Source organism: Dermacentor albipictus, chromosome 9 (assembly GCF_038994185.2).
Source record: "Dermacentor albipictus isolate Rhodes 1998 colony chromosome 9, USDA_Dalb.pri_finalv2, whole genome shotgun sequence".
NCBI lineage: Eukaryota > Metazoa > Arthropoda > Arachnida > Ixodida > Ixodidae > Dermacentor > Dermacentor albipictus.
The window spans coordinates 23,166,929-23,179,474 of NC_091829.1; the positions used below are offsets into that span (position 1 = coordinate 23,166,929).

The 12,546-nt window shown below is 43.3% G+C and overlaps 1 protein-coding gene across 1 annotated transcript in view; it reads left to right on the forward strand.

The window, feature by feature from the left end:
* LOC135901949 (kielin/chordin-like protein) overlaps window positions 1-12,546 on the forward strand; it is a 158,452-nt gene that overhangs the window by 2,730 nt on the left and 143,176 nt on the right. The window contains exons 3-4 of the mRNA XM_065431790.1: window positions 816-906; window positions 4,814-4,931. Coding sequence (XP_065287862.1) covers window positions 834-906; window positions 4,814-4,931 — 191 coding nt within the window. The 5' untranslated portion in view covers window positions 816-833. The remainder of the gene's footprint in view (window positions 1-815; window positions 907-4,813; window positions 4,932-12,546) is intronic.

Consider the following 12,546-nt stretch of genomic DNA (forward strand, 5'->3'; position numbering starts at 1 on the left):
CCCTTTATACAAACAGAAACTAGGCTATGAAAGTTCTATTCGAACTAAACTCGAATACGCCTCAGCTGTCTGGAGCTCCCGCCAAGCTTGCTTGCTTAACGCTTTATAATCAATACGAGATCACGCCGCCGGATTCACCACTTGGTGGTACAACCACGGAGACAATGTTAGTGCGATTAAATCATCCCTATAGGAATCGGACCATTGTTGCCCAGTCAGAAAATTGCCAAACTGTGCCTTTTCCATCGACTGCACTAACTTCCCACAACTACATGGAAAACTTCCTATCCCTACCGCCCGCACATCTCGTTGCCTATTTAAAATATTGCAGCATCCAGCACCTGCATTGTTCGACGTCTTCCTTTAATGAATCTTTTCTTGCTCTGCGCCACTGCAGAGTGCAACAGACATAGTTACCAGACATATTTGTTAACGAGCATAACCCCGTTAGGTTTAAACAGCTGCTCACGGATAATGCCGAACTCTAACCACTTATATAACTTACTGTGCTTTTTTGTGACTGATGATTCATATTTTGACTTTTTGTACAGATATTGTTTCGCGTTCTATTCAGTGTGCCTCTTAGTTCTATTTCTAAAGGAATCCATAGTCTGAGTTTTTATGAGACTTGCAACCCTGTCTTTGTTCTCTTAGTCGCTTACTTAGCAAAAAAGATCAAATTTAATGCTGATGTTTGTGGTAGCGAACAGCCAGAGGAGTTATAGCAAAGGAGAAAATATCTCTAAATTGACTTATGCTCTTAGCTGTACGCCACTTCTCGTGTTCAATGCAAGAAATAATACTTTCGATTCCAGGTAGGAGGAGGAGTCAGCATGTTGCACAGAAATATTTATTGGTCTGGTATTTTCACTGTAATGGTGCTTAGTTTTCTGCTTTACACTACAGGTAAGTAAAAACGTGAATTTTTATTGCGACCTCGTTTCCTCAATTACTGGTTGCTTCTTCTTTCTTTACTTTAAACAAATGTTTAAAAAGCCGTTTGGAGTGTAATAAGAGCAATTCTGTCTGTTCAGATGCAATGCCTGAAGTCGTGGGCATTATTTGCGCAACAAATTGTAATGTCCATGACGCAAAATGAAAAAAAAATCACACATTTTCACTATATTCAGTATTTCCCTATAATGTTCACACACAATCACTTCATGATTCCCATTAGGACATAATTTTCAATTCGTCAATTGAGGCTGATAACTATTAGTCATGTCTGCTTAGCCGAAATCATAGGACCTGCGCCACTTTCGAGACATCCATTCCGAACACCTGCCAAAAAGTGCATGGGCGTTCCAGTACCCAAACTGCTTGAAGCATACTTTTTGAAAACTGGAAAACGACAGAGAACCAATTGGGGGGGGGGGGGGCATATCAACATATCAACATATACCTGTCAGCCACAATATCTTGTTCCCCATTAGAGAGAACTATGCAGACACAATCGAAGATGATTGTCGAAGTAACCGAAGCTTCTCGTGTTGAGACATTCCCGACCACCTCTTGTCGAGCTTCTCGTGTTTTGGCTAAAACAGCTTCAGCTGCTTCGTTACTATTCACTGATAGACTAGTCGCCCATTTGGAGCCATCCCTGTAATATCACACAACGTGCAAATCCAATGCGCTGGTGCAACACAAGCCACTGAGACTCGCCGCTTCTGTGCGTATGCCACCTAGTGCATGCAGGTGTTCATCCATCGCGGCCGGAATTACGGCATTTCACTGACGCAACAAGTCAATCGATGCCGCCTCCTGCACACAGCCTCCGCCTCATCACTCTCATGACCTTCTATCCACCCCAAAACCTGTCGGAGTCCTTCACCCTCATCTAAGTCCAACCAACACACTATCAGCGAACATTGTTTAACTGCGCGAGCAAACGAACCACAAAGACAGCGAGGGACAAGGACGGGCGCAGTCCTTGTCCGTCCTTGTCCAGCCCGTCCTTGTCCCTCGCTGTCTTTGTGGTTCGTTTGCTCGCGCGGTTAAACAATGTTCGCTGATACCTACCAACTCGCCCAACAACAAGTTCTACTCAACACACTATCAAAGTCACTCCCCCACTGAAAAAAAAAAGAAAAAACAAAGGAATGTAGTACCTTGGTCTTAGAACGGGTACGAAAAGAAACGCAGCCTAGAAATGATAAAGATTAAACGGAATGTTGAGAGTTAAGGAAATTTCCAGCGCAATTTTATTTTGCATAATTTGCGGTTGGTTCACACCACAGGCAAGAGTAACTAGACATCTTTGAGAGAGGCATTGGTCTTGCAGTTCATTCAAATTGGCTAGTGATGATGGTAGCCTTTTCTGATGACATGACGCTGATGTCATCAGAAAAGGCTACCATCATCACTAGCCAATTCCTTCCTTTCCTTATCTCTACTTTGTTTCCGCTTTAACTCCCCCTCCCCTCTCTCCCCAGCGTAGGGTAGCCAACCGGATTTTTTTTTCTATGGTTAACCTCCCTGCCTTTCCCCTTTCCTCTCTCTCTCTCTCTCTCTCTCTCTCTCTCTATGACGCTGATTGCAGGAAATCTTTGTGCACGTGAACGTTTATCACAAACACAAGGATGAATAACTTTATAGCGAATAAGTTGCAGTGCATGGGCTGTATCTTGAAAGGGGTGATAGAATACTCCCTGCATGCAGAAGGCTTGCAAATTTTTGATGGGAGCGTCCTTACTTTTGGGGCGTCTAGAAAACATCTTTTCAGGAGATCTTAACTACTGTTCGTTGTTGATGCTATCGCTGTGAAGCGGTCATTCCTGTGGGCATGAAAAAGTTCCTAGCATTGTGTAAGTTTCGTGACCAATAATGGATATACTCTTCATGCACGTTCTACATCTTAGTATCCTTCATTGTCGCCTCTATGCTATCCAATTTATGACATTATTTGGCACATAGCAGCAAATTGTTTTATGTATTTTAATATGTTGTGTTCGATTATTGACCTGGAACTGTAATACAGGACTTAATAATTATTTGTAGTTTGTTCTTGCGCATGCATGCTGTCAGAGTGACTTTCCGACTCCTTGTATAATCTTTAGGTTTCTTCGATGTACAGCGTCGATCACACTTGTCTAGAGTGGCCCGAAGGCTGCTCTGCACTGCGCCTGCGACGCCTAGCGACAAGCGCCGGGTTCGAGATGTGTTGGCCGTTAGCGCCAGGCGCGTGGAAGCTGCGGCATTCGCGGGCGGCCAAGATACAGGCCTGCGTGATTTGCGGGTCGCGAGCACCGGCTTTTTATCACTGGACGAGCACTGCCAGCTGAGCCGCGAACGTGACACGGCTAGAATGCGGCGGCCTGTATCTTGGCCGCCCGCGAACGCCGCAGCGTCCACGCGCGTGGCGCTATCGGCCAACACATCTCGAACCCGGTGCTTGTCGCCAGGCGTCGCAGGCGCAGTGCGGAGCAGCCTTCGGGCCACTCTAGACAAGTGTGATCGACGCTGTACATCATGCAGAATGAACTTCTTTATGATGGGAGTTGCTTTCTGCAGTACAGTGTACCCTTATTTATTGCCTGGTCACTTGCGGGGCCGTCAAGATTCCTCCCATAGAAGGCTTTTGATCCCAGAGCCTTTTTGTGCGTAAACTACAATTTTTTTTTATAATTCCAAGAAATTGTGAGAAATAACCTGTGATGGAAAGTGCTGTTTCATCGCTTAAATTCAGCGCTTTATGTACAGAAGAATGGGTACATCGCCTTCGGCGAAGGTGGATTGCTGGAGTTCGAAAAAATTACCTGAATGACAAAAACAAATGAGAAAAACTCGCTAAATAAGCAGATTCACTAATTCCCAACTATTCACCTTAGGTCGCTTGTTGTAATTGCAGAAATGAATCCCAGAGTTTGTGAAGTAATGTCTGTGAAGTAATGTCAGTATTTGTGAAGTAATGTCTTAGCATAATTCCTTGACAAGCACTTCTTAAAACGGGTTACTAAGTTCATTGACGTTCTAATTAGGATTCTCTAAAGCGTCCTCCGAGGAGCTGAAGACTATTTGCAGACCACAATTCTTAGCGAAAATAATGTCTACTGCTTCAGGTAAACCACCTGTACAGGTCGAATTGCGCCAGCTGCCCGAAGCGATTCTTTAAAGATATGGCCCAACTAAAAAGCCAACAGCCGGCACGCAGATACAATAAAACGATTTAGTGTAAATTAAGCTTGAAACTTTAAATCTAATGTTATAAGTGGGTGTAGCGCGTATTTCAATCAATTTGTGGAACGCTTTATTTTCTGGGATGTGCTGCGAGATAAATAGTAAATTGCATTGCTGCTTTCACTGCGACGTAACCTTCTCTTTTGAATCCGCTGTGAAACAACATCTGGTTTGCTGAACCTTTAATTATAGCAATTGGTTAAGGACGTGGACGCTTACGAACAATCTAAAAGAAAAAAAAAGGAGTTATAGCGACAGTCATTACATGGCAAGGACTGCAGCCGAAAATTAAAATGTGCAATGACGTGTGAACGCCTCCTTGGTGGACTTTACATCTTATGGTTTAATGCCAAGAGAAAAGGGGGCAGCTCGCTTTCCTGAAATTTTTGATAAGTGAATTGAAAAAGGTATAGAATACATAAGTTAAACATGTGCTGAAGCTGTGACATCAGGCGATAAGAAAACATATTGTATAAAGGGGCTACAAATCTAGCAGCGGTCACAGTCGCACCTGTTGTTCTGTATAGACTCTTATCTACAGCAAATTATACTTCGACGCTAATGCATATGCAGAAAAACTTGGGTATGAGAATTGAAGACCGAATTACGGTGTGAATGACCCCTGTTTCTTATACAGCTTTAAGAGGGATATGGAGATGCAGACCACCGAACTGCATCAAGCGCCCACGGAATAAGACCTGTAGAAGTCCATGCGTGGGATACTATTGTATAAATGGAACGCTGCAGATAGAACAGTAAGTCGAACGTTATTTCCTGGATGCGCGGCAGATGGTATTGTCACTTTTAAATCTGTTCTTAAGAGTTGGGCTATTCAATTAGTATGGTACTGGCAGGCCAAAAAAGAAAAAAAAAGTAACGAAAGAAAAGCGCAGGCAACGCCAAAAAGCACATAGGGGAAAACAACAGAAAAGAGAGAGAAAAAAAGAGCGAAACCACAAAAAGCACAACTGAGAGAGAGATAGAGAGAGACTTCGATGTTGTGCGACAGCTAATGTGTTCTGGGTGTCTGTGGAGCTGTACGTCAGTAAGCGCTATTCGAGCGCCCCTTGTAAGCCTGTTGATGTCCTTATCTCTCCTTGTATTTTGTGCTCCTTCTGCTTTCCTCATCTATGCTATCCCTACACCTTTCCCTTGAGGGGACATGCTCTTGACGCACGTTATGAAGGCAGTTGAAAAAGTAACAACGATAATAAAGGAACAGCTAGAAAGAAACAACCAGGGAAAATATCGGGCAATGCAACAAAAACGGCGAGGAACTTACACGTAGCGTTAGTGATTTAACGATGTACGCGTATTCACTTTCTCGCAGCACTGTCACGCTCTGGTGTCACATTTTCCTGCGTTTCCTTTGGCAGTTAAGTGATCAATAGAAGTTGCCTCTAGACAGATGGAGCGTGCGTCTAAAGTGACCTCAAATCGGCATAATTTTAAGGAATAGGTGAATCTAAATTAGAGAAATAGCTCGATATCTCACCAAGTAACACCGTAATGCAGTAAACAAAATCGGCAGTAGACTCCGTTATGTTTTCGTATCGCAAACTCGCCTGCCACACGAGCTTTATGCAAGAACAGTACTACTAAGCCATCGTTTCTCTCTCTCTCTCTCTCTCTCTCTCTCTCTCTCTCTCTCTATATATATATATATATATATATATATATATATATATATATATATATATATATATATATATATGCCTGCTTTCTTCCCGCAACAATATATATATATATATATATATATATATATATATATATATATATATATATATATATATATATATATATATATATATATATATATATATATATATATATATATATATATATATATATATACACTCTTAACGCTTGCTGTTAACGATTTCTACTTTTACATCTATTTAGATAGGAGCACCGAAGCTAAAGCTTCCTCGAAGCTGCAGCTCAGGTGCTCCTATCTAAATACATGTAAAAAGAAAATTCGTTTTTCTCAGCAACCACTGGACCAAATTTAGCGGGTTTTGTTGCCTTTATAAACAAAGATTTGACTCTAATGACGGTTGGTTTCGAATGTTTGTTTTGAATCGTCAACATTTTATTAAGAAGACGTAAAAATAGAAAATTTTCAGAAAACGAAACTATCAAGCTTACAACGGAGTAATTCAACAATTAAAAGTGATATCGCAATTATGTTAATTACATGTAATAGTACACGTAAAAGGGACAAGATGTATATGTTATACATGAATGTTAAAAAGTTTAATAATATGGAAATACAGCTATCGCGGGACCCTCGTGCACAACGTAACAAATTCACGTAATGTATAAAATGACATATAATGCTTCTCCGCCTTCAATAATCTTGTACATTCCGTTTACAGAACTTCGATATGTGTTCTTGATGCAGAGCTATTAATTTATAAACTTTGCGTTTCTATTTTTCACGAACTTTTGAATTTTTGAAAATTCTTTTAACAATTTTCAAGCCCTAAATCGAAATTCCGTTTCTCAATATCACTAGAATTTTACTTTCTCTCTAAAATGCGACACATCTCATTAAAATCGGTCCGAGGGCTGTCTCAGAAAGATGTTTTTGCGTTTTACATGTATTCGAATGGGCCGCGTCTGAGTTGGGCCAGAGCTAAAGCTTCGTCATAGCGACGATGGTGCACACGTCAGAAGAATAACAACCCGTGGTCGTCCTTCCGCGGCACTATTTCTAGTGGTATGTGCCTACGCCATGCTCTTATGCACAGCTCTTGCAACGCGTAGGAGAGTGGGTGCATTGTTTGTGAGTTGATGCATGCGCGCATATAGAAGCGGCGAGTTTGGGATCTGCCCGCCGACCGAGCAGTGATTTCTCTGAAGGCGGGCTTAGAAGCGGTTGGCAGCAAAGTGTGGAATTCGTGGGGGAACGGTGCGGCCACGGCCTCCTGTTCTTCCAAAGTTAAAAGCAAGGTTAAAAAAGCGATTAACCAAAGATGAATATTCCATCTGCCTGGCCCACAAGGCGATTTCATCAGCCAACTACGTGAAGCCAGATGGCCTTTCGAAATACAAATTTAAACATATTTAAACATGCAGATTGGTCAGCAAACGCCAGGAACATCGAACCAAATGTAGATATTGCAGTGTCAAACTACGTCGCCAGAACGTTTTTTTTGTAGGTCATGTGAACAAATTAACAAATTAATAGGTTATTCGAAAAGGTTAGGATTTGGGCTCCATTTATGGCTTTAGAAAGGTTTCGCGAAGGTTTACGAAAAAAATACGCTATGCTCATGAAAAATTCGCTCGTTTTTCTCCGAATTTTCCTTCGGAAGTTTCTTGATGGTGAAAAGGCGCCAGAGTTGTATTTAGTTGAGATGGTTCGTGAAGTAATAGAAATAGCAATAGCAATAGCAATAGAAAACAACAAATATACCGGCAATATTATTGTATTCAAAAACAATGCGTTGCTTCTATGTCTCCAATCTTCTAAGATTGCAGCTGTTTGTGCGCTTGGTCTAAACGTAAAATATTGCTAATGAAGTGCATCCCTCCAAAGACGTGTGTTTAGAGCAAGTACAAGAAAAAAATTGGAGGACGCTTAAGCTTCGCCTTCAAGAGTGGAACGCGACAGCGTTCCCGTCGACCCGCCCAGGGGTGTAAGACAATGGGCTACGGCGCAGCGACTACGCGCCCCGCATCGGACGCGGTGAGCGTCGAGCAACGCAGCGTTCGGTGCGGCAACGAATTGTGCGCCTGAGCAAGCGACGCACGCCTGAGCCTTAGAAACAGCTCGTTTCTAAGGCGACACCGCATTCACTAGAGTCGCTTTTGTACCGCTTTGAAGCATCGAACTCCTGGCTGAAAATAAAGAAAAAAAAAGAACTCGTGGCTGAGGGGTAGCGCCTCCGTCTCACACTCCGGAGACCCTGGTTCGATTCCCACCCAGTCCATCTTGCAAGTTGTTTTTTATTCATGAAGTGCCTGCTGGGATTTATCGCTCACGGCCAACGCCGCTGACACCGACGCCGACGACACAGGCTTGTCTGCGACACGAGCTCCTTAACGCTGTCGCGTTAAAAACTGTGGAATTACTTTTCTCCCACCTGCCTCGTTAGTGTCTTGTCCAAAGAGTTTACTAATTTTGAAGTGAGCAGGTTGGCAGGCATGAGTAGGCCTCTCGAATAGGCATTGAGGCCGATTCGAAATTCGGGGCGTCTTAGAATATTTGTAGGTATTTAACAAAAATCAGTGTTTAGAATCCCATACATAAATCATCAATATGATTCTTATAAAAAAATACCGCTTGTGAATAAATAGGCTCACACAAACAGGTCATAGAAAAAAAAGTTGTTTCGAACCTGCATAAAATTACTCAAGAAAGTTAGTATAAAATGATGTCGATAGACGTTATATTGGACATGTTTTCCTTGTGTACGTACGAGTATCTATAGACAAGCCCCAGAAGAAAGCTTTCTAGAAGATGCATTGAACTTAATTTATAGAATTTAGTGCGAGGAATGTTTGTGCACGTTATATTGAATATTTATTACTTTCGAATGGCACAACTTTTATAGACTAGTCTCAATAGAATATGCTTTAGAGGCTGTATAAAAATGAGCCTTTAGTGTTCAATGGAAAGGACAGCAATACACATTCTATTGAACATTTCTTGCGTGTGAATGCATGAATTTCTATAGAACAGTCGTATTAGCCTTCCTACAGAAATTTAATGCAGGTTATTTTATAGACTGCGACTTCCTATGGAGTGGCTTCCGTCTCAACAGGAACTTAATAGGCGGGCTGAAGAAACTCGAAATCCATTTTTGTGAGGAAGGCGCACGCTAAAAAACCCCAGGTCACCAAAGACATTCCGGAGTGCTCCGCTCATAATTATACCCTGGTTTTCGTACGCAATATCTCAATATTATTTTTTTAGGCACCGCCAGAAGACGTGCGCTTCTGCCTTTCCCAGGAAATTTTCTAGATGTAGGGAATTTAGCTTGGATCGTTGGAAGTGTCTGCGTTCACATTGATGTTCGTGACGCAAGAGGGACATCCGCTGTGTCAAGGGCCTTATAGAGAGTGCTCATACTGCGTTGTTTTGTTCACCCTATAACATGTATCTTCCAGCAATGGAGTGGCTTTGTTGCATGCGTGTTCGTTGATGAAGCCGGAACACAATTTTCTAGCTTTGCAATAGCTAGAAGTAGGGGCTCGTATCATCAGGGCTGATTCTCGGAAACATACAATGAAACAAAACATGATTCTTATGAGTGATATCGTTGGATTAAGGCGCAGAAATAATTAATTTCGCGCAACGTAACCTAGTCGGAGGATCGGATGAAAGGTGTGCCATTAAAAGGCAGTCATATCGCAAGATATATTTTGCTTAACTGTATGTACAGCGCTGCAGCTGTATCATACCCTGCTAGTGACAACACTGAAACAGATGCATTCAAAGAGTGATTTCTATTCTTCTCAGATGCCTCACTGTGCGTGACTCACGATGCCGGAGCTCTTTCGCTGATCACAGCCAACTCTATCCTGGATGTTGTGGTGCCATTGCTTGCGCCGGCGGATAGATGCGAGGAGCTGTTCGGAAGAAAATTGAGTGTCAGCACCCCTTTATCCCAAGCCTGTTGCTTAACAATTACCGAATTTATTATCAGGCGGTGTGCACATAATATTCCAAACGGTTCGCTAATGTATGCGCATGAATAAATTAAATTCTCACCCTGCAGGGCTTTCGTGATTACTGGCATGACGATGTTTCCTAAAGTTGCTCAAAACCATCACAAATATCGCGATATATATTGGCGTTTTTTGCTCTTGAGATCCTTATGCTTTGGCCACATGTTGTATCGCTTAGTTTTGCTAATCCGCCTTTTTGATGGTGCGAGTTCGCTTGCTCTCGACACCAATGCAGAAATACCATAACAAGCCAACAAACATTGACACTAAGGATAACACAGAGAAAATTACTTGTGCTTAATAAATGAAATAAAAAACGATAAATTATTGGAAATGCAAGCGGATGAAAAAACAACTTGCCGCAAGTGGGGAACGATCCTGCAACCTTCGCATTTCGCCTGCGAGGCTCTACCAATTGAGCTACCGCGGCGCCGTTTCCCCATTCACTTTCCTGGATATGTTTCCTAGTAGAACCCTGGGGGTGTTAGCCAGCGCCACCACTCACAGACCTTGGCGGCGGATGCGGAACATCATTTCTGCCGCAGGCGTCACGAGAACGTGATTTATCTGGGTGAAGGCAACCGGTCAATAAACCCACAGTTGCCAGTAACCAGAGCGCAGGTAGTTGGATGAAAAATAGGTCGTGCCATGAAGGCAACCCAGAGCGTCATCAATACGTGGAATAAGACATGTTTCATGGTGATCTTACTGAGATGGCGATGAAATGGGCGAAATCGCCAATGGTTCACATTTTTCACTATGACAATGGGAAGCCCACGGACTAGCGGACGCCTCAATAATGCCTTTTGTTAACATCTTGTCAACCTCTTGTTGAATATCTTGGCGCTCGGATGGTGACACGCAGCAAGGTCACCGGTGAATCTTGTCAAGCATCGCACAGATATTGGCGATGTACCTCAGAGAGGTTTGATCTAAGAGGCGGCAGTCAAAGTCGGAAATGTTGTAGTATGCGAAAAGCATATGTTGGAGGTCGTCCACTTGTGAGAGCAGAAGTTCGGGGACAATAATCTTTGGATATCGTTCCGTACCGACGAAGAAGTGACCACGTTGGCGAAAAAAAATTGCTGAAGGAGGATCAGGCGACAGTGATGAAATCTGGCACGTACCTGATGGCGACCGAGTGGCCGTAGGCATGCCTTGAGGGATCCCTTGAGGACAGAGTCCGAAGTTCAAGAGAGGCTGACAAATGTCGTTGGTTGCAACAAAGGTGTTGGTAAAGAAAACGTTGTGCAACAAAAGGACATTAGGAGGCAGAGTAACCTCATAGTCCTCCTTCGGTACGCTGGGGCAGAGTACCGCGACAATACAGATCAGTGCTTGGGGTGCAAACGAACAAGCTAGGCACAAGAGAGCTGACTCTGGGCTGTGTCGGCAACGCATGCGAAGCGGGGAAGTCAAGTGAAACGACATTGACCGAGCAGTCATTTACAACGGAGTGGTCAGACAAGAAATCAAGTTTAAGAATTACGTCATGAGGGCACTAGAGAAGAGCATGAAACAAAACGGAAGTGTGCCGGCCAGTAACAATCCCACGTGCAGTGCACATTCCGAGCCCGGCCGGAGTTCCGCCGTCAGTGACATGTACAACGCGGGACTCGGGAGGTGTTAGCAATTTGTTTAATCATTCATGGAGGTCAGAGCTCATGATGCAAATATGTGCACTGGTGTCGATAGGGGCAGTAATGGGTAGGTCATCCACTTCTATGGCAAATACGCTCTCGTAGGTCGGCAAGATCAAAAGAGGATTTTCAGGCAAGGGGCCCAATGCAGTGTGATCTCTGGTGGCTGTATTGTTCAGTTTTCCCGGGAAGAGCCTCCTGAGGGATACGGGGATGTACAGCAGCGAGGCAGAGGTTACAGGGAACGACGATCGTGCGGGGAAGTTGACCACAGGTTGGTGGGCCGTTTGGCGTTGGGGGTCACGATACAAAGACAAATGAAGCTGCGCAAGGTGACGTGGTTCGGGCTTTTATTAGAAGTCATAGAAGTACAGAGAAACATTAGTTTTCAAGAAACACTCTTGAACATGGATGAAAAGAAACGGAGGGCTAATATGACAAATACCTGTACCTAAAAAGGGTAAGTGGGTGCTGAAAAGAGGGGCAGGGAAAAAAGTTGGCAAACAGGGAAAGGGTAATTGAATGTGTAAATAGACAAGCAGGAGTAGTCACAATGAAAAGGAGAGAAACAGAGACAGTAAATTCAATGCTAACGATGCTAGCAAAAAATTAGAAGGGAGATTTACAAAGTGACCAGAAAGGAATCAGGAGTGAAATTCTGTGCGACAAACCAAAGTATAGTGCGTTGCTATATGAGCCTCGAGTTGGCTCTCTGAGGACAAAAACGATCCGGAAGAAACATTCGTAACGGAATAAGGGATGTATCTACTGCAGCAAAAACCCGAAAACGGCTGAACATATCGTAATAAATTGCCAATTTATTCTCTTGTTGAGACCCGGAAGTAGCGCCCCCCTTCCAGAAGAGCTCGCATTAGAAGCGGATAGAAGTATAACGAGGTAGATAGTAGATTTCGAGGTGCGCCGTAATGGGAAACTATTGATTTATTTTGATCACCTAGCACATTTTATTGCACAAGCAATGCTAGGTAAACGAGAGTTTTTGCATTACGCCACCATCGCGATGTGTGGTACTGCGGCCGGCTGAAACAAA